The sequence below is a fragment of the Numenius arquata genome, chromosome 23 (assembly GCF_964106895.1).
Source record: "Numenius arquata chromosome 23, bNumArq3.hap1.1, whole genome shotgun sequence".
Classification (NCBI taxonomy): Eukaryota; Metazoa; Chordata; class Aves; order Charadriiformes; family Scolopacidae; genus Numenius; species Numenius arquata.
Window position 1 is genome coordinate 2903810 of NC_133598.1, and position 20883 is coordinate 2924692.

Genomic DNA, 20883 nt, shown 5'->3' on the forward strand with positions numbered 1-20883 from the left:
CAAACTCCCAATCTCCCCACCCCCTCAACTCTCCATAAACTCCCCCCCCAAATCCCCTCCAACCTCCCCATCCACCCCTGACCCCCCCAGTTACCCTCAGACCCCCCCAAGCCCCCTCTAACCCCCCCAAACCCTCCTCCAAACTCCCAAACTCCGAATCCCCCCCACCCCAACTCTCCATAAACTCCCCCCCCCAAATCCCCTCAATCCCCCCATCCTTCCCCAACCCCCCCAGTTCCCTCTCAGACCCCCCCCCCAGACCCCAAAAACCACAGCACCAGGCCAGCCCCAGGGACCCCCATGATGTGTGTGTGTGTGTGTGGGGGCTTTATTTATTGCCAAGGAGGGGTGCCAGGGGGGAAAGGGGAGGGGGGGTGTGGGTGTGTGGGGGTGTCTCAGATGGCCGACTGCTCCTGCCGGAAGGCCTCGGTGGCCGGTGGCCGGTCGGTCTCGGTGGCCATGGCAGCCTGGCGCAGGACGGCCATGTGCTCCTCGGCGGCGGCCAGCGAGCGCTCGACCCAGTGGCGGGCGGCCGGCTGGCGGCAGGCGCTGCGGGTCACCAGCACCAGGTGGCTGACCGACAGCAGCAACGCCGCCGCCCTGCAAGGGGGGACACACACACACACACACAGACACAGGGTGGACATGTCACCTCACATCCCCCCCCTGTACCCACAGACACCGGACAGGGATGGCGGCTTGGCCACCCCCTGCCTGGGTCGTGCCTCAGTTTCCCCATCCGTGTAGGGGTGTGGAGGAACACCCCCACCCCCCACCCGCAGTGTGGCGCTGGTGGCCCCCCACCACCACCCACCCATGGGTGTCCCCCCACCCAGGGAGTGTCCCCGTCCCTCCTCGTCACCTGGCGTCCAGCAGTTTGGGGTCCAGTGGCGGGTACATGGATCTCACCACGTCGTCCACCCTGCCGGGGGGGCAGCATTAGCTCCAGGGGACACTGCGGTGACACCCTCTGTCACACCGTCCCCACCCCCCCCCTCACCCCAGCACCCCCCCGTCACCTGGGGCTGATGCGTTTGGCCACCACGATGATGTCACCCAGGCTGGCGGGGGACTTCACACGGCCACCCGAGCCCATGGTCATGGCCACCAGCTTCTCCGTCAGCGTGTGGCAGATCTGGGGAGGGGGGACAACAGCAGTGGGGCCAGGGTGGGTGCCTGGTGCCACCAGTGCCACCATTGCGACCAGTGTCACCAGTGCCACCATTGTGACCAGTGCCACCATTGCCACCAGCACCACTGGTACAGTAGTGCCACCATTGCCACCAGTGTCACCATTGTGAGCAGTGTCACCAGTGCCACTGGTACCACCAGTGCCATCACTGCAACCAGTGCCACCAGTGCCACTGATACCAGCAGTGTCACCACTGCGACCAGTGTCACCAGTACCACCAGTGCCACCATTGTGACCAGTGCCACCAGTGCCACTGCTACCAGCAGTGCCACCATTGTGACCAGTGCCACAATTGTGACCAGTGCCACCAGCGTCAACATTGTCACCAGCACCACTGGTGCCACCATTGTGACCAGTGCCAACATTGCCACCAGTACCCCCAGTGCCCCCAGTGCCACCAGTGCCAGCCCCTGGACTCACCTTCAGGATGGCGATGCAGTGGGACACCAGACCCCTGTGGAGAAGGAGAAGGGCGTGAATCCAGGTGGACCCCGCCTGTCCTTGTCCCCCACGTCCCCCCCACCTGCCTGCCCACACCCCGTGTCCCCCAGACCCTTGGGGACATTTCCACCCAGAGACCCATCTGAGAAGCATCTCCTCTTGAGACTGGCCACGGCTTGGTGACCCCCAAATCTCTGCCACCTGCACCCCACGATGGGGGGGGGTTGGCACTGCATGGGGGTCCCCAGTGGTGGTGGGGGACACGGGGCACACCGGGGGGGGCAGGGGCTTACGAGGCGTCCTCGACCCAGTCCTCATTCTCCAGGATGGCCTCGATGTGGGGGTTGGTGATCACCACGTCATCCAGCTCCAGCTCTGAGGGCTCCGACGGCGTCTCGGTGGTCCCCATCAGGTCCACGATGGGTCTGTTGGGGACAATGGGGACATCCCTGGGGACAGGGCCACCACCTCGGGCATCCCCCCCTCCCCTTCCCTCATTGCCCTGATGATGCTAGATACGTCCCCAGCATTGTCCCCCTGATGATGGTGGACATGTCCCCAGCATTTCCCATGGGGTTTGGGGTCCCTCCACGTCCCTCCTCGCCCGGTGGGGACGGGGACGATGCCACCCCCGTGGGATGACTCACTTGGTGTCGTAGTGGTGCCGCAGGTCTTTGGGGTGGCAGTACCGCTGCCGGCAGACCACCACCAGCGCCACGAAGGAGGCCAGGAAGATGGTGGCCAGCACCCCGATGGCCACGATGACCACCGTCTCCATGGCTGGTCCCCACCGCACGGGGGGTGGCTCAGGCGTCCGGTGACATCTCAGCACAGCGGGGTCTGCGGTGACAGGGGGGAACAGGGAGGGGTTGGGGACCCTGCGGATGCTCTTTCCCCCCGATCCTGCACCCCAAATGCCCCACCAGGACCCAGTGTCACCCACAGATGGACTCCGAGGGAGCGTCACCTGGAGGGGATACCGGGGGGACTCCAAAGGGAGTGTCACCTGGGGGGGGGACACACACCAGGGGGACTCCAGAGGGAGTGTCACCCAGGGGGGACAGGGAGAAGGGGTGACGCTGGGTGCAGGTGGAGCAGGATGTGGTCCCCACCCCACCACCGCTGCCACAGTGACAGGGACAGGAGCTGGGGGCAGGGAGTGAGGTGCGGGACATATGGGGCTGTGGGGACCCCCAGAGCCCTGCCCGACAGGCCCATGGGGACCCCCAGAACCCAGTCTCTATGGGGACCCCCAGAGCCCTGTCCCTGTGGGGCTCTGGGGACCCTCAGAGCCTGGCCTCTATGGGGCTATGGGGACCCCCAGAGCCAGTCTCTATGGGGATGCCCAGAGCCCTGTCCCTATGGGACCATGGGGACACCCAGAGCTCTGTCCCTGTGGGACCACGGGGACCCCCAGAGCCAGTCTGTGTAGGGACCCCCAGAGCGCTGTCCCTATGGGGACCCCAGAGTCTTGTCCCATAAGGCCACGGGGACCCCCAGAACCCACTCCCTATGGGGCCACGGGGACGCCTAGAGCCTGATCCCCATGGAGGCCCCCAGAGCCTGGTCCCTATGGGGCTGTGGTGACCCCCAGAGCCGGGTCCCTATGGGGACCCCCAGAGCCACCCCCACTGCAGCAGCGGTGCCCCGAGCCCCCATCCCCACGGGGAGCAGGACACCCGGCCACGCCAGGCCCAGGGGACACCAGCCAGGGGCAGAGCCATCTGGGACCCCCGTGCCACCACGCAGGACAGACGGTGTGTCCCCAGCGGGTGCCCACCCTGGGCCGGGGGGGGTGTCACCCCATCCTGCCGGGGTGGGGGGCACCCAGCCCTGCCCTCCCTACCTGCTGCCAGCCGGGAGCCACCGCTGGGGACGGGGACACGGGGACGGTGCCACTTCCGCACCGGGTGTGCAAACACCGCCGACTCCCGACCTTTACACCCTGACTAATGCCTGGGCCCCCCCACCGCCATGGGGGGTGCCAGACGTGCCCCCCCCCCCCCCCAAACCCTCCAGCCCCGATCCCCAGCGCATCCCCCCTCCCACCTCTTTGGTTTTTTTTCCCCTCTAAATCCCATTGAATTTTAAGCCAGGTTTAGCGATTTGGCTTAAATTTGCACTTGTGTGTCGTGTCCCCCCCCAGCCAAGGGCTGGGAACAGCAGAGGGGGGGGAGACACAGTGGCCCTGTCTGCCCCCTTCCCCCCCCCCGCCATCCCTTTCCCACTGCGATTAATGCCTTAAGAGGGATTTTGGCCACCAAAGCCTGTTCTGCACCGTAACCCCTTGGTGCCTGGTCCTGGGGGGGCGGGGGGTGTGTGTGTGACAGCCTCGGGGGGGTGTCCCACCCTGGGGGGGTTCCCTGCCCCCTGTTGGGTTGGGGTTGGATCCTGCCTGTGCAGTGCCGAGCACTGTGGGGGGGTCCTGTGGCAGCATGGGGGAGTAGGGGGGGGTGGTGTCTAGGGGGGCCCTGAGAGAGGGGTGGCTCCTTCTGGGGGGATCTGGGGGGGTCCCTGTGAGCATCTGGGGGGGGTGGGGTGTGCTGTTGGGGAGGGGTCTGGAGGGTCCCTGTGAGGGTCTGGGGGGTGTTTTGCTGCTGGGGAGGGGGGGGGGAGGGCGTGGGGGCCCTCTGAGGCTCTGGGGGGGTTGTGCTGCTGGGGGAGGTCCGTGGGGATCTGAGGATCGAGGGGGGGGCTTTTTTGCTGCATGAGGTGTCCGGGGGGGGCTGTGAGGATCTGGGGGGGGGCTTTGCTGCTGCGGGGGGTGTCCAGGGGGGCCCTGTGAGGATCTGGGGGGGCTTTCCTGCTGCAGGAGGTGTCCAGGGGGGGCCTCTGAGGCTCCAGGGAAAGAATTACTGCTGGGAGGAGTCTGGGGGGGGGCCCGTGTGGCTCTGAGGGGGGCATCGTTGCTGGGGAGAGCTTTGGGGAACCCTGTGAGGCTTGGGGAGGGGGCGGGGGCGCTGCTGCTGGAGGGGATCTGGGGGGTCCCTGTGACGGTTGGGGGGGCGGTTGCTGCTGGGGACATCTGGGGGCCTTGTGAGGCTTGGGGGGGGGTTGCTCCTGGGGTGTCTGTAGGGGCCCTGTGGGGGTCTGGGGTTTTGTTCTGCTGCTGGGGGGGGGATTCTGGGGGGAGCCTGTGAGGCTCTGGAGGGGGGCTTTGCTGATGGTGGGGGGTGTCTGGGGGTCTGTGGGGCTCTGGGGGGGGCTTTGATGCTGGTGGGGGGTGACTGGGGGCCTGTGAGGCTCCGGGGGGGGGCTTTGCTGCTGGGGGAGGGGGTCCGTGGGGGCCCTCTGAGGATCTGGGGGGAGGGTGGGGGTTGCTGCTGGGATGGTCCGGGGGGGCCCTGTGACGCTCGGCCGGGGCTGGGGTAGGGGGGGAGGTCGTTGCTGGGGGGTCTGGGGGCTTCCTGTGAAGCTCAGCGGGATGGGGGGGGGATTGCTGCTGGGGGGTCCGTAGGGGCCCTTTGAGGGTCTGTGGGGGGGATTCTGTGGGGTCCCTCTGAGGGTCGGGGGGGTTGTTGCTGCTGGGGGAGTCTGGGGGGGCCCTGCGAGGCTCGGGAGGGGGTCGCTGCTGGTGGTTCGTCGAGGTCCCCGGTCCCGCACAGCCCCGGTTACGAGGGGGGGGGGAACGGAGGACACCGGATAGATGGGGGTCTCGCATGGCCCTCCGGGGGCTCCCTCCGGGGGTCCCAAGGCGGGGGGGGGGTGTCTCTCTGGGGGTTCTGCACGGATCTATGGGGGGCATCGGTCCCAAGGGTCCCCTACAGCCCCGGGGGGGTCCCGTAGGGCCGTGGTGGGGCGGGGGGCGCTCCCGGGGGTCCCAAGGGGCGGCGGGGGGGGTATCGCTGCGGGGGTCCCGCAAGGCCCCGGGGGGGGATCGCCCCGGGGGTCCCGAGGGGGGCGAGTAGCCCCGGGGTCCTCTCCCGTCCCCCTTCCCCCCCCCTCCCCCCCCCACCTCGCGGTGGGACCCTGCGCGGGACCGGGCGGAACGACCCCCCCGCACCACACACGGACCCCCCCCCCCCCCCCCCCCTCATCCCCCCCCCACTCCGATTCCCCCCGCACCTGGAGCCGCTCGGCGGCGGCCGAGCACAAGATGGAGCCGGGGCGGGGGGCGCGGAGCGGGGCCGGCAACGGGGCTCTGCCCCCCCCCCCCCTGCCCCGGGACCGGCACCGCCCCCGGCCCGCCCCGACGGGACCCCGGCCCGGCCCCCGCCCCGCCCCGGGGCCCTCCGTGTGCCCGCGGGGGCCCCAAGCGTCCCAAAGTGTTCCCATCGTGTCCCCTCGTGCCCCAAACTATCACCAAGTGCCCCGAAGTGTCTCTACTGCATCCCGAAGTGTCCCCATCCTGTCCCCTCGTGTCCCAAAGTACCCCTGCTGCACCCCAAAGCATCCCCTTGCACCCCGAAGTGTCCCTTTGTGCCCCAAAGTGTCCCCACTGCATCCCAAAGTGTCCCCATCCTGTTCCCTCGTGTCCCAAAGTACCCCTGCTGCACCCCAAAGCATCCCCTTGCACCCCGAAGTGTCCCTTTGTGCCCCAAAATGTCCCCACTGCAGCCCAAAGTATCCCTGTCGTGTCCCCTCCTGTCTCCTTGTGTCCCAAACTATCACCGCCACAGCCCTGAAACCTCCCGTTGTGCCCCAAAATGTCCCCACTGCATCCCAAAGTGTCCCCGTCCCGTCCTCCCACGTCCCAAACTACCTCTGCTGCACCCCTGAAGCATCTCTTTGTGTCCCAAAGTGACCCCTGGTGCCCCAAAATGTCCTCACTGTATCCTGGTGTCCCCATTGTGTCCCCTTGTGTCCCAAAGTACCCCTGCTGCACCCTTGAAGCATCCTCTTGTGTCCCAGCGTGTCCCCACTGCATCACAAAGGGTCTCTCTCATGAGCCCTTGTGTCCCAACGTGTCCCCATTACATCCCAAAGTGTCCCCACCGCACCCCAAAGTGCCTTTGTTGTGTCCCCGCTGCATCCCAAAGTGTCCCCTCTCTATCCCAGCCATCCCCACCCTGTCCCAAACCCCTGTCACCACTGACCTGCCCTCGTTGTGTCCCAAAGCATCGTCGCCGTGTCCCAAAGCCTCCTCGTGTCCTTGCCATGCCCTTTAGTGTCCCCATTATGTCCCAAAGCATTTCAGTTGTGTCCCTTGCTGTCCCTTTCGCACTCCACACTGTCCCGCTTGTGTCCCAAATTGTCTCCTTTGTGACCCAAAGTGTCCCCAGTCCAGAGGGGTGACTCTGGGTGATGGGGGCTCACGTTCTGCTGGCACCCCGTCCCCTCCCTACCGCTCCCAGCACCCATCCCTGCTGTCAGCGGTGACACCCGTGGTGACATGGGGTTTGGCCATGCCAGCCCAGAAAGGTGTCCCAAAGCCCGGGGGACACAGTCACCGCATGGTGGCCTGCAGTCTCACCCCTGTGGGGATGTTGGGGTTCCCTCCTCCTTGTAGAGTACAAGGGGCACATCTTGTCCCCAGGGGCCACCAGGAGCCCCTGGGCTGTGCCGGCGGTGTCCCATGGAGGTGTCCCCATGCCCTGCCAGCAACGCCTCGTCCTCGCGGCTGAAGGGGCTCTTTATTCAGGAATTTGGATCTTTATTTGGGAATTCGGTGGCTCGTGCCAGACACCGGCTCTGGCCATGGCACAGTCAGTGGCACTGTCCCTGCGGGCACTGCCCGGTCGGCCACCTCCATCCTCTCACCTGGGGACACCAGGTCTGTGCCGCTGGCCCCGGCGAGCTGGGGATCTCAGGGCTCCATCGTCCCCCCCCAGATCCCACACTCCACTCCGGGGCTCAATCTCCATGGATCTGGCCCCAGCGGGAGCGGGTGGCAGCGGAGGACGGGGTGCTCGGGGTGTCCCCAGCTTCGGTGCCTGTCCCTCGAGCTGCATCCCGAGCGAGCTGGGCCACCGCGCTGCCCTTCATGGAACCCGTGATTGCCACCACCCATTGTCCGAGATGACACGCAACTGAGTCCTTCCCCTGAGATGCTGCTCCTTCATGTCCCCGCTGTTGGGCTTGTCCCCACACATGTCCCCAGGGGGTTTTTAGCCATCGGGGAAGATGTAGCCATACTGGTTGAGGATGTGCTCCACCACCTGGTTCTGGAAGACCATGTGCATGGCCATGTTCCCCTCCTCGCTCGCCGGCCGCAGCAGCGTGGGGCCAAAGACGATGGCGATGCTCTGCACCGACATGCGGTTCTCCTCCTTGTACTCGATCACCCTGTGGGGATGAGGGACAGTGTCACCCGGCATGTCCCCAAACCCAGGTCCTGTCCCCCTTCTGGGAGGCGGGGGAGGGTGTTAGGGGGAGTGAGGGTTGGGGGAAGTGAGGTAGGTGTTACCTGGAGAGGTGGCGGAAGAGGATCTTCATGGTGTCGTGGTGGGCAGGCGGGAGGGAGAACACCAGGTCACGGACACACCGGCCCCGCCTGGTCGGGTCCTGCATCTCTGCAGGGGGAGGGAAGACAGGATGGGATGCCGGATCCAGTAGCTGGAGCATCCATCCATCCTCTCCCATCCCGCCCCATTCCTGTCCTCATCCCTATCCCATCCCCATCCCATCCCCATCCCCATCCCATCTCCATCCCATCCCATCTCATCCTTGTCCCCATCCCCGTCCCTGTCCCCAGTCCTCACTGATGGCAGCGATGAACTTGTCGAAGTGGCCGAAGGGGACGAGTGGCTCGGGCAGCTCCCGGAAGAAGAGCTTCAGCGCCCCGGTGACAACGTGGATGTCCTCCCAGCGCCCGTCATCCAGGTCCAGGTGCTCGTCTGTGGGGCCGAGCAGCACCTCAGGCCAGTCCCAGAGCTCCAGGGATGGGTGAGGGTCCCTGTCTCTCCCTCCCCATCTGGAACCCTGTCACCCTGCCTTTGAGGTGGGGGGTTATATCTCATTTGTCCCCCATTGTCACGGCAGGTGACCTTACCGTGCTCCACCTTGTAGCGCAGTTTCTGGATGGTGGCCAGGTTGCCGCTGACCCGGTACAGCCCATCGATGTCCAGACCTGGCAGAAGACGATGGAGATGGGGGGGAAGTTCCTGGATAACCACAACCCACCCTGGGATGTGACACCAGCCACCACTGATGGAGCTCCAGGTATCCAATATGTCCCCAATGTCCCCTGGGAGATGCCCACAGTGGGGTGGCACGTGGTGACACTGAATGGTATGGACATGCCAGTGCCTGGAGCAGCCAGCACTGGGCTTCCAGGGAAAACCCAACCACTAAATTTAGGCTTTAACCATGGCTGTCCCCATCCTGGTGTCCCCCAGGTTGTCCCTGTCCCTGGGTGGTACCTCTCCTCTCCACGGTCTGGATGCACTGCAGGACGAAGCGCGGCACCGTCCCCCGCTCCCGCTCGCACAGCGCTTGCAGGGAGCAGCCAAAAATCTGATCTGGAAGAACCAACAGGGACTTCAGCACGGCTGGGTGACACCGAAAGGGTGGCCGGTGGAGGGTCCAGGGTGGGGGACAGGGCTGGGGACATCGCAGGAGGGCCCCTTCCCATAAGGGGTGGCTGAAGGTGATGGGACATGCTCAAACCTGTCACTGTGACATTGGGTCCAGGGCTGGGCTTGGTCCCCTAACCTGTCCCAGCTCCGTTCCCAGCTGTTTGCACCCACCTCCCAGCTTGGGGACATCCCGAGGAGTCTCAGCCCCATCCCAGCACCCACCATTGAAGTAGCCCCACCACGGGGAACCCACCCTTGATGTAGCCCCACCACGAGGAACACACCCTTGATGTAACCCTACCACGAGGAACCCACCCTTGATGTAGCCCCATCCCAGCACCCACCCTTGATGTAGCCCCACCACGAGGAACACACCCTTGATGTACCCCCATCCCAGCACCCACCCTTGATGTAGCCCCACCACAGGGAACTCACCCTTGATGTAGCCCCGCTCGCGCAGGGACTGCATCGTTGGTCGCCTCTGCAGGAACTTGCGGAGCTTGTTGCGGACTTTGCTGGAGTCGCTCTCACCACTGGCACTGCCCATCACCTGCCCAGCTGCTGGCGGGGACAGGGTACAGGTCACCATCCTCCCAGGGGACTGGGGTGCTCCTGGCATGTCCCACCACCACGAGGAGCTGAGGACACCGCGGGGTGGCCACCTCCCCTGCCCAGTGGGTGGTTTTGCCGGTGCTGGTGCCCATCCCCGTGCCAGGATGCCCGAGCTCACCTGCCCTCTTCTCTTCGCCACCCCCCAGCTTCTCCCGGGAGCCGAATTCAGCCGTGCTGTCGGTGTCCTCCTCACCGGGGAGGTCAGTGCCCTAGGGAAGGGGCAGCGTGAGACCCCCCGTGCCCGTCCCCAGGGTGGCAGGGTGGGGGGAGGTGGGTGCTGGCTCACCATCTTGCCGATGCTGTCGGCGATGGCCTTCTGCCAGGCAGCGATGATCTGCTCCGAGTCATGCTGGATGAGGAACTCTGAGCCCTCCCGCGTCTTCAGCTGTGGGAGCAGGGGACAGGCCTCAGGGCAGGGCCACCAGGCCACAGCCACCCAGCTCTGGGGGCCAGATTATGGCTGAGAACAGTGCCCAACTCATTACACCAATGACCTCAATTGTTGCCATTTGCCGGCGAGCCGGCATGGCTGGAAACCTCTTCCCCATGCAAATCCCAAGAGGAAAAACCCCTCCAGGAGTGGGGATGTCCCTTGGTGACATCTCCATGCCCATAGGAAAGGGACAGTGGCCAGCAGCGCAGTGTGTCCCTTTGCTCCCAGCCCCGGGATGTCCCCCATCGTCCCCCCACCAACAACCCCAGCACATCCCCTTCACTGCTGGTGGGGTGAACCAGGCGGGTGCTGGCATTGCCACACGTGGACCCTGATGGGTGACCGATGTCCCCCCTGCTATCACTGGGCTCACCTCCAGGACATGTTTCTTGCTGGACTTGTCCTTGCCGGCCCAGGTGAGGGTGGCCCCGCGCAGCTCCACCGTGTGCTCGGGGGTGGTCAGGGTGCTGGGGTGACGCTGCGGGAGCAAGGGGACGAGGGTGACACCGCTGGCACCCACCCGGAGGGGAAAGGGACACAGCGGGGCCTGTGGGCTTTCGTCCTCCAGAAAGGCAGGAGTGGCAAATGTCCCCCGTGGGACATCTCTGTCCCCTCCCATGGCACCGGGGGTCTCTCTGCAGGACCAGGACATGGTGCTGCTCCTGTGGGGTGGGGGTCGTGGCCACCAGCTTGGGGACAGCCAGGCCCTACAGCCACTGACACCTTGTGGGACATCCCCAGCCCTGCCTGGGGACCCCGGGGGTCTTCAGCTTCAGGGTCCCTCTTGGTGACAGCACCTTGCAGGAGCAGCTTTCCATGGGGAAAGGAGTCTGGGTGGCTGTCCCCAGGGAGGGGACAGTGCCTTGGGGTTTCCACAGGGGAAGGGCATCAGACCCGCCTGCTCTCCCTATGCCCTGGGTTTCGGGGTGCTCTGGCCACACTCCCCCTCCCATCGGCCCCTCTCCATCCTTGTTTTCCAGAAGGGCCCCCCCAGAAAGAGCCCTGCACCCACGTCCCAGCAGTGAGATCAGCACCGTATCTCCGTCCCCTCCCCGGGATGTGAGTCCGTCCCCTCTCCTTCCCCTGCCACCGTCACCGCAGGGTGTTGCAAGACCCACGGCAGCTTCTGCATCCGGCCAGTGGGTGCTGGGGGGGGAAGCTGGGTGCTGGGGGGGGGTTGCGTACCAGGGAAGGGGGGGGCTGGGTGCCAAGGCGGCTGGCTTCCTCCCTGCTCGCCCTGATGAGCTCTGTGTGCTTGTTAGGATGCCCCGACACTGGCCCATGGGGGACCGTGTGCGTGGGAGGGGAGGTGTGTGGTGACCCACGGCGGGAACTGCGCCTGTCCCATGGCTGCTAGGTCTGTCCTGTGGGTCCTGGCTCCTTCCCATGGATGCTGGCCCCATCCCATGGGTTCTGGCTCCTTCCCATGGGTGCCAGCCCCATCCCATAGGTGCTGGCTCTGTCCCATGGGTATGAGCCCTCTCCCATGGGGCATCTCATGGGAACTGGCCTCATCCTGTGGTTGCTGGCCCTGATTCATGGGTGCTGACCCTATTCCATGGGTGCTGGCCCCATCCAGCACTCACTGGCCCTGTCTCACGGGTGCTGGCCCCATCCCAGGGTGCTGGCCCCATCCTACAGCTCCTGGCCCCATCCTACAGGCACTGACCCCATCCCATGCGTGCTGGCCCCATCCTACAGATGCTGGCCCCATCTCATGGGTGCTGGCCCCATCCTACAGCTGCTGGCCCTGTCCTGTAGCTACTAGCCCCATCCCATGGGTGCTGGCCCTGTCCCATGGTTGCTGGCCCTGCCGAGGCCGTTGGGGCTCTTACCAAGGCACCAGTAGCCGAGTGCTTGGAGTCCTTGAAGAAGGTGAGGATCCCCCCCTCCAGCACCGTCCAGGAGGAGCTCCAGTTCTTCCTGGGGAGCAGAGGGGGGGTCATACAGGGGGACAGCACAGCCCTGTCCCCTCCATCCCCCTGGGGCTCCCTCCTCTGGTGGTGGGGGACACCGGGATGCACTTACCGGAGCCGCTTCCCTCTGTCCACCGTCTTGGTCCGGTTGAGCACCCCAGCTTTTTCAAGGCTTTTAAACTGGAAGACGAAGGGTGGAGGGGGGGGATGTCAGGTTTGCCTCCTGCCCTTCCCGGTGCCGGGGTGGGGAAGGGCCCCCTCCCCCTCCCCAGGGTGCTCACCTTCTCCTCCTTGAGCCCCAGTGCTGGGGACACGGTGCTGTGCCAGGCAAAGAGCCCGCTGTCCTGGCTGGAGCCACTGCTGGCCCGGTTGTGGCGGCCACCGGCCGGCACCTGGGGAGGGAGGGAGCGGGTGATGCCCGAGGTGCCTGTGCTGGGCTTTGCACCCCCTGCACCCCCGAGCCCCTGCCCTCTGCTTTTGTGGTCCCTTGAGGATGCTCTTCCCCTGGCAGACACCCCTGTCCCCATCTTTGTCACTTCCCTGTCTCCACCCCCATCCCTGTCTCTGTCTGTATCCCATCCCTGTCCCCATCCTGGTCATTGTCACCATGTCCATCCCTATCCCTTTCCCTAGCCTTGTCCCTGTTCCCATCTCCATCCCTGTCCATGTCCATATCCCATCCCAGTCCCCACCCCAGTCCCTATTCTGGTCATTGTCCCCATGTCCATCCCTGTGCCTTTCCCTAGCCCTGTCCCCAACCCCATATCCATCTCCATCCCCATCCCTGTCCCTGTCCCATCTCTGTCCCCATCTCTGTCCCTATGCCCATCCTCATCCCTATCCATATCCCCATCCTTGTCCCTATTCCCATCCCCGTCCATATTCCCATCCCCATCCCGTGTCAGGATGTGACATCCTGTGTCCTCATCCCTGTCCCCGTACCGTGTCGGAGGTGAAGTGCTCGGGGTAGAACACAGCTCCCTCGGGGTGGCTGTGTCCGTACCATCCCGGGGATGAGCCCAGCTCCTCGGGGCGCCTCGGGGACAGAGAGAAAGCAGCCCCCTGATCGTAGGAGCCCACGGGCGAGTAGTCCTCCTCAGGATAACCCTCCAGCTCATCTGGAGACAGGTCAGGATAGTCTGCTTCTGGAGTGGGAGGCTGCAGAGAAGAGCCAGGTCAAGAACTTGTGCCCTATCATGAGCATCCACATCCTCAAGCCATGGCCAGCCCAGGTGGAGGCTGCTCCATCTCCATCATCTCCATCTAAATCTCCATTTCTGTTTCCATCTCCATCTCTATCCCCATCCAAGTCCCCACCCTCATCCCCATCCCCATCTCCATCTCTGTCTCCGTTTTTGTCTCCATCTTGTCTCCATTTCCATCCACATCACTGTCTCCATCCCCATATTCATTCATAGAATCATAGAGTCGTCCAGGTTGGAAGGGACTTTTCAGATCATCAAGTCCAACCATCAACCCAACACTGCCCAAACCACCACTGGCCCATGTCCCTCAGCACCACGTCTGCCCGGCTTTTAAATACCTCCAGGGATGGTGACTCCACCACTGCCCTGGGCAGCCTGTTCCAGTGTTTGATGACCCTTTCAGTGAAGAAATTTTTCCTAATATCCTTCCTAAACCTCCCCTGGCACCACTTGAGGCCATTTCCTCTTGTCCCATCGCCTGTGACTTGGGAGAAGAGACCGACCCCCCCTGGCTACACCCTCCTTTCAGGGAGTTGCAGAGAGCGAGAAGGTCTCCCCTCAGCCTCCTTTTCTCCAGGCTGAACACCCCCAGCTCCCTCAGCCTCTCCTCACAAGACTTGTGCTCCAGACCCCTCACCAGCTTTGTTGCCCTTCTCTGGACACCCTCAGTGTCTTTCTTGTCATGAGGGGCCCAAAACTGGACCCAGCACTTGAGGTGGGGCCTCACCAGTGCCCAAGGCAGGGGGACAGTCACTGCCCCAGTCCTGCTGGCCACACCATTCCTGATACAGGCTAGGATGCTGTTGGCCTTCTTGGCCACCTGGGCACACTGCTGGCTCACGTTCAGTTGGCCATTGACCAACATGCCCAGGTCCTTTTCTGCTGGGCAGCTCCAGTCACTCTTCCCCCTGGAGCATCCATGGGGCTGATGTGACCCAAGGGCAGGACTTGGCATTTGGCCTTGTGGAACCTCACACCATTGGCCTTGGCCCATCCACCCAGCCTGTCCAGATCCCTCTGTAGAGTCACCCTACCCTCCAGCAAGTCAGCACTCCTGCCCAACTTGGTGAGATCTGCAAATTTACTGAGGGTGCACTCAATCCCCTTGTCCAGATCATTGATAAAGATACTAAATTCCCATCCTGGTGTCCATCCCCACCTCCATCTCCATCTCCATCTCAGCCTCTGTTTCCATCTCCACCTCCATGTCTATCCCCATCCCTGTCTCCGTCTCCATCTCCATCATCTCCATCTCCATCCCCATCCCTGTCTCTGTCTCCATCTCCGTCTCCCTCTCCATCTCCATCTCCATCTCTGTCTCTATCTCCACCTCATCGCCATCTCCATCCCCATCATCCCCGCGCCTTGCTGGGTGCTCACCCTCTGCTCCATGGGACCATACCGCGTCACCCCAGGGTACATATCCTGGGAGCTGCTGCCGTCTCCTGCATGGGGGGGATCCCACGACGTCTCACCTGTTACCGAATTATAGAAAAAAGCCTGTCCGCTGGCTTCGTCCACGTACTGCTCCCACTCGGAAAAGTCCGGGCTGTGGGCGAGCGAGGAGGCGGGAGAGGCGACGGGACTCACTCCATCTTCTGCCTGCCCAAAGGGACAGTCCCACGTGGTCTCGCCCGTCACCGGGTTATAATAAAATAAATGTCCACTGTCCGTATCCGTGTGGGTTTCCCAGTCCGACACGGAGCTGCTGGTTTCCTCCGGAGCCGAGCCGGCGGCTGCGGCTTCTTCCTGCAGCTCCTGGATGTTGAGGTAGATGGGGGCAGGCGGCTCCTCTGGCTCTTTGCGCGCCTGTGGGGGGGACACAGATGGGTCACTCGGGTGCTGTGGTTGGTGATGGGTGGGATGCTGGGGATGGCGCTCCTGGGATGTCCCCGCCATGGTACCCAGGCTGGGTGAGGGGGCCGAGGGGCTGGATCCTGCCCTATCCTGCCTGATGGGGTGTCCCTCCTGCCCGGGGATCCAGGAGCTGCCCAAGACACCCCCTCACATGGGGCAGGAGCTGTGATGGGGTGTAGATGGCTGGGTGGTGGAGGTGGGCACCCACATCACTCACGTCAGGGCAAGGACCACCCGGCTGCAGGAGAATGGGGGTGTGGCCTGAGCACATGGAAGGAGTTTGGGCTTGGGACATTGTGGTCCCCAAATGTCAGCACCTGCATCACCGGTACCTGTGTCACCCGCTGCACCTGCACCCCGGGATCTGCACCCCGGGGCATCGGCCTCAGCACCCCAGAACTTGCACCCAGATTGTCAGCACCTGCATCTGCACCCCAACCATCGGTATCAGCACCCCTTGTACCCACATCATTGGCACCCCAACCATTGGCATCAGCACCCCAGAACTTGTACCTACCTCAGCACCCACATCATCTGCACCCCAACCATCGGCATCAGCACCCCTTGCACCCACTTCTTCAGCACCCACATCCACACCCACATCACTGGCATCAGCACCCCAGAACTTGTACCCACATCATCAGCACCCCCATCATCTGTACCCCAACCATCGGTATCAGCACCCCAGAACTCGCACCCCCAGCCTCTGCAACCCCATCTGCACCCCAACCATCGGTATCAGCACCCCTTTCATCCACTTCATCTGCACCCACTTCATCAGCACCCCAGAACTTGCACCCACATCATCGGGACCCACATTTGCACCCCAACCACTGGCATCAGCGCCCCTTGCACCCACTTCATCCGCACCCACATCACCAGCACCCCAGGACCAGTACCCACACATCAGCACCCACATCATTGGCACCGTTGGCACCCCAACCATTGGTATCTGCACCCCAGAACTTGCACCCCCATCATCGGCACCCAAACCATGAATGCCCCCAACATCTGTTGCCAGCAGATCCAGAGAGGTGATTCTGCCACTTTACTCTGCTCTGGTGAGACCTCCCCTGGAGCACTGTGTGCGGGTCTGGAGCCCTCAATATAGAAAGGACATGGACCTGATGGAGTGGGTCCAGAGGAGGGCCACCAAAATGATCAGGGGGCTGGAGCACCTCTGCTGTGAGGACAGACTGAGGGAGCTGGGGTTGTTCAGCCTGGAGAAAAGGAGGCTCCGGGGAGACCTCATAGCGGCCTTCCAGTACCTGAGGGGGGGCTACAGGAAGGCTGGGGAGGGTCTGTTTCCAAAGGCCTGCAGTGACAGGGCGAGGGGCAATGGTTCTAAGCTGGAGAAGGGGAGATTTAGATTGGATATTAGGAAAAAGTTCTTTACCATGAGGGTGGTGGAACACTGGAACAGGTTGCCCAGGGAGGTGGTTGAGGCCCCTTCCCTTGAGATATTCAAGGTGAAGCTCCACGAGGCCCTGGGCAACCTGGTCTAGTTGGGGGTGTCCCTGCTGACTGCGGGGAGGTCGGACTAGATGACCTTTGGAGGTCCCTTCCAGCCTGGACCAATCTATGAATCTATGAATCTGCAGCCCCAGCACCGCCCGTCACCCGCACCCCCGGCCTCTGCACCCACATCACTAGCATTAGCACCCCCAGCACTCGCACCCACACCACCTCCACCCTCACACCGTCACCCTCAGCATCAGCACCCACATCACCCCCACCCTCTGCCCTCGCACCCCCAGCCCCAGCACCCTGACCCCGCTGGCTGCTGACACCGACAGCCCCATCCCCACATCCCCAAATGAGGCCCTGAGCACCCCCAGCACGGCTCCCTGGCTGCCCCCCACCTCCGTGGGGCTGCTCGGGGTGGGGGGATACGTCCCTGGGACACGGTGGTGGCAGGCAGGTGGCTGCTGGCGGGGAGTCCCTTCCTGTCACCCTTTGATCCCTGCAGATTTACAGCCCCTGGGCCTCCCTCAATGGCCACGGGGACAAAGTTTCCCAACCCCAGCCCTTCCCGTCACCCTGGGGTGGGGGGGGTGGGGGGGACAGCGGGGCCGGTGTCCTTGGGGACACCCTGGAGCAGAGGGGGACAGTGGACCGAGTGTCCCCAGGAACTCCCCATCACCCTCCCCCTCGCCACACCACGACCGCCCCCCCGCCATGGCGAGCAGGGCCGGAAACCCAGCGCGAGAGGCCACCATCATCTTGGGGACAAGGGACATGGGGGTGATGATGGGGGACACCTGGCAAAGAGCCCCCCCAGCACCTCCCTCCCTCCCATGGGTGCTGCCCCGGGGGTCTCTCTCCCCCCAGGAGGGGTCTGGGTGCCCCTCAAAGCTTCGGGATGGGCATCTTGTCACCCACTGGTGCCCAGTGCCACCTTCACAGCTTGAACATCCCGGGGAAATTCGAGGGGGGAGCTTGGGGGGACCCCAAAACACCCTCCCCCACCCCCCTGGCTGGGTGCACCCATGGGTGCTGCCTACCTTGCCCAACTGCAGCAGCCGCGACACCCGGCTTCGGGACCGCTGCAGGGTACCCGACACCCGCTCACCCATCTTGGGGGGCACCGGGGGTGGGGGACACCCCGGGGCGGGGGAACGACACACCGAGAGGCTCCGGCGACGCCGATGGCGCCCTGTGCCGGGCCCCGCGCCGGCTGCGCTTCCTGCTGGGGTTCGGGGAGCGGAAGAGCCGCCTCCGACGGCGCTTGGCCCTGGGGCGGAATTGGCTTTTTTTGGGGTTTTTGTCACCCACTGCCCGTCACCCGCCGCCCGCCCCGGCAAAGCCAAGGCTGACCCAGCCGGGAATTGCACCCGGAGGATGCCGTGCCGGGGGTGCAGGGGGAAATGCCCCCCAAAATTTATGTTGGCCCATGCGGCATCGTGCTGCTCCGCTGGGGAGGAGCTGGGGGGGACAAGCTGGGGGGGTGGCTGCGTCACCCCAACACCGGGATGTCCCCGTCCCGGCAGCCGAGGTGGTGGGTGCCCATGGTGGCCGGGCCAAGGCTGTTGCCGATGCCGGTTGGGTTTTGGCACCGTTTGGGTTTGGACAGGGGAAGGGGAAGCTCCGGCGATGGCACTGGGGCTGGGGACAACACTGGGTCCCTCCTGGGGGGCCATGGGGGTGGCTTTGGAGGTGCAAAGAGCACCTGAGGGGGTTAATCCAGCATGGCTGGGGTCACGGGGTGTCAAATGGGGTGTAAAACCCAGCCCTCCCCACCACTGACCCCCCCTTTCCTCTGCCAACCCCCCCCCCCCCCCCCCCGGGGTGGCACAGCCCCTTGAATTGACCCTGAAGTGGGGGACACTGGGGTTTGGGGTGCTGTGGTTACCCCAAAACCCTGGGGTTACCCCAAAGAAGGCTGCTGGGGTGGAAGGGGGTGGAAAAGGACACAGGATCCCCCCTCTGCCATCACCCCCTCACCCCACTGTGCCCCAGCCAGTGTCGGTGGCTGGCGAGGGGCTGGGGGGCACCCCCCCACCCTGGGGTGCCCCCCCCATAAAAGGGGTGCAGCGGGGAACCCCCGGGGTTGGGTGGGGGGGTTGGGAAGGGCCCCTGGCTACTTACTGGTGTGGGAGGAGCGTGGGTTTTGGGGTGGTGGGGTGCCCGCCGTGTCCGGGGTGCTCCCAGCACCCACCCGCAGCGCTGGGTGCTGCGCCCAGGTGAGACACCCGCCCCCGGGAGGAGTCCCCGCGCTTCCCTGTTAACCCCTTTCTGCCTCCTCCCGCACCGGGAACGCCGATGGGATGGGGTGCGGGACCCCCCCCCCCCAAACCCCCGAGGGACCCTGGGTGTCACCGAGCCCCCCCTCGGGGACCGGGGGCTCTGCACCCGGTGGGATGCTGCTGGGGGGGCGCCGGGAGAGCCGAGAGGTGCCCACAAGGGTGGGGAAACTGAGGCACGGTACAGGGTGGGTTGAGAGCAGAAAGTGCTTGGGGTGGATGCCCAGGGGGGTGGGACGTTCACACCCCCCCCCCCCCCCCCGAGGCGGTAATTGCTGGCAAACCTGTCTGGGGTGGGAGGGGGTGGCCCACAGGTCGCTTGGTGAAGGGACACAGGGGGTCCCAGTGGTGGCAGCAGTGCCGGGGAGCCCCTGGGTGCCACCCCATCCTGCTCCCCTCCTCTTCCCCCCCCCCCCCCCGGTGCTGTCCCCAAAGGATGTCACCGTACCTGAGCCACATGGCCAGACCCCGGCCACCTCCTTGCCACATCCCTGTCCTTGCCGGGGGCGTAGAGGGTCTCGGAGCGGCTCTTGCCAAGTGGGCGAGGGTGTCCTGGGGGGTTCCCATGCACTCCCATGGTGGTGGCACCGCGTGGTGCCGGCGTCACCCGTGCCAGGTCATCCAGGGAGTGCGAGGGGCGCACGGGCTCGGCAGGGTGGGGGGTCAGCCTTGGGGGGACCCGAAAAGAGCTGAGCGCCGGCGGCGAGTCCTTCTGGGGCAGTGAGTCCCTCTGGGGCACCGAGTCCCTCTGTGGCATCGAGTCCCTCCGGGGCACCGAGTCCCTTTTGGTCACTGAGTCCCCCCTGGTCACCAAGTCCTTCTGTGGCACTGGGTCCCTTCTGGTCACCGAGTCCCTCCGGGGCACGGAGCATCCTCCATCCGGCTCCTCTGTCCCGGCAGCACCGACAAACCGATACTCGTAGGTTGGTGGCAGCTGAGGGACGAGCGTGGCTGGCTCCGTCCCGGCCTGCCCCGGTGGCGGCGGTGGCGGCAGGGGGTCGAGGGGGGCCGGGGTGGCGATGGGGGGCAACTCCTTCACGTACTGGGCAGGGATGTAGAAGGGTCGGGCGTCCCCGCTCCTCTTGACGTGCCACCAGTGGTGGTTGGTGCGTTTCAGGAGGACGTAGCGCTCGTTGGGCTTGATGGAGACCAAGGTCCCGTCCTTGGCTCGGTACTCGAAGCCGTACTCCACCAGCACCAACGCCTCCTCCGCCGGCACCGCCGCCTCCATGGCCGCCCCGGCACCTCCGCCTGCGGCAGACGGGACGGGGAAGGGGCTGATGGCACCTCCCAACCCCTTGGGGGGCACGGGGACCCCGGGGGAGCCGAGTTGGGGGGTCCCCATTAAGCCCCAAGCCCAGGTGGGCATTCCCCAAACCGCCCAAACCCACCCGAAACGGCCCCAAGGGTCACCACCACCGTCCCCAAACCCCCAAAGCCACCAAACCCAAGGTCCCCAAGCCCCCAAAGCCACCTGTGTCCCCAAATCTCACCTCGGGCCGGTGTTGGGGTGCTGGTGGGGGCGGTGGGGCGCGCACCAGGTCCCGCTCGTGCCCGCGCTGGGCTGGTCTCGACTCGCCCCGGTTTCCTGCCAGCGCCTCGTCAAAAGACGGGGCCGGGCTCCGTGCCGGCGTTGGGTGCCCGGCCCCCCCCCGAGGCCGGAGGAGAGGGGCGGTGGGGGACCCCGTCCCCGTTTCCTCCCGTCGGGGTGGGAGGGAAGGGACGATGGCGGAGGGGACCCGCTGCCGCCCCGGCCGAGGAAACGGCTCCTCGGGAGGTTCCTGCCGCAGGAAGGGCCCTGCCCCGCGGCTCAGCCGGGATCTGCGCCGCCACCGGATCCGGCACGGCCTCCCCAGGCAGGGGGATGGGACCCCCATATAGGGGGGGTGTCATGGGAGCTGCCCTAGCTTTTGTCCCCCCTTCCCTGGGAGTCCCATTGGGGTCCCTGTGCTGGTGGGTGCACCCCAGACCCTCCCGGGAGCGGGGTGGTGGGGAAGGAACAAGGGGAGATGCCGATAGTGGTGGGG

At 65.0% G+C, this 20883-nt stretch overlaps 2 protein-coding genes across 2 annotated transcripts; both read right to left on the reverse strand.

The window, feature by feature from the left end:
• Positions 1 to 287: 287 nt before the first annotated feature.
• On the reverse strand, positions 288 to 5790 carry TMEM98 (transmembrane protein 98). The gene is made up of 7 exons (XM_074162919.1): positions 5699 to 5790; positions 2281 to 2473; positions 1927 to 2058; positions 1613 to 1646; positions 1020 to 1135; positions 863 to 922; positions 288 to 600 (listed from the first exon to the last, which is right to left on the reverse strand). Exons 2-7 carry the CDS (start codon positions 2409 to 2411, stop codon positions 396 to 398), a joined length of 678 nt encoding a protein of 225 aa, XP_074019020.1. The 5' UTR covers positions 2412 to 2473; positions 5699 to 5790; the 3' UTR covers positions 288 to 395.
• Positions 5791 to 7211: 1421 nt separating this feature from the next.
• ARHGAP27 (Rho GTPase activating protein 27) lies at positions 7212 to 14775 on the reverse strand. The gene is made up of 14 exons (XM_074162553.1): positions 14637 to 14775; positions 12994 to 13209; positions 12333 to 12443; positions 12164 to 12231; positions 11971 to 12058; positions 10509 to 10613; positions 9989 to 10087; positions 9825 to 9911; positions 9526 to 9691; positions 8935 to 9033; positions 8565 to 8642; positions 8275 to 8409; positions 7980 to 8085; positions 7212 to 7858 (listed from the first exon to the last, which is right to left on the reverse strand). Exons 1-14 carry the CDS (start codon positions 14676 to 14678, stop codon positions 7681 to 7683), a joined length of 1578 nt encoding a protein of 525 aa, XP_074018654.1. The 5' UTR covers positions 14679 to 14775; the 3' UTR covers positions 7212 to 7680.
• Positions 14776 to 20883: the final 6108 nt, after the last annotated feature.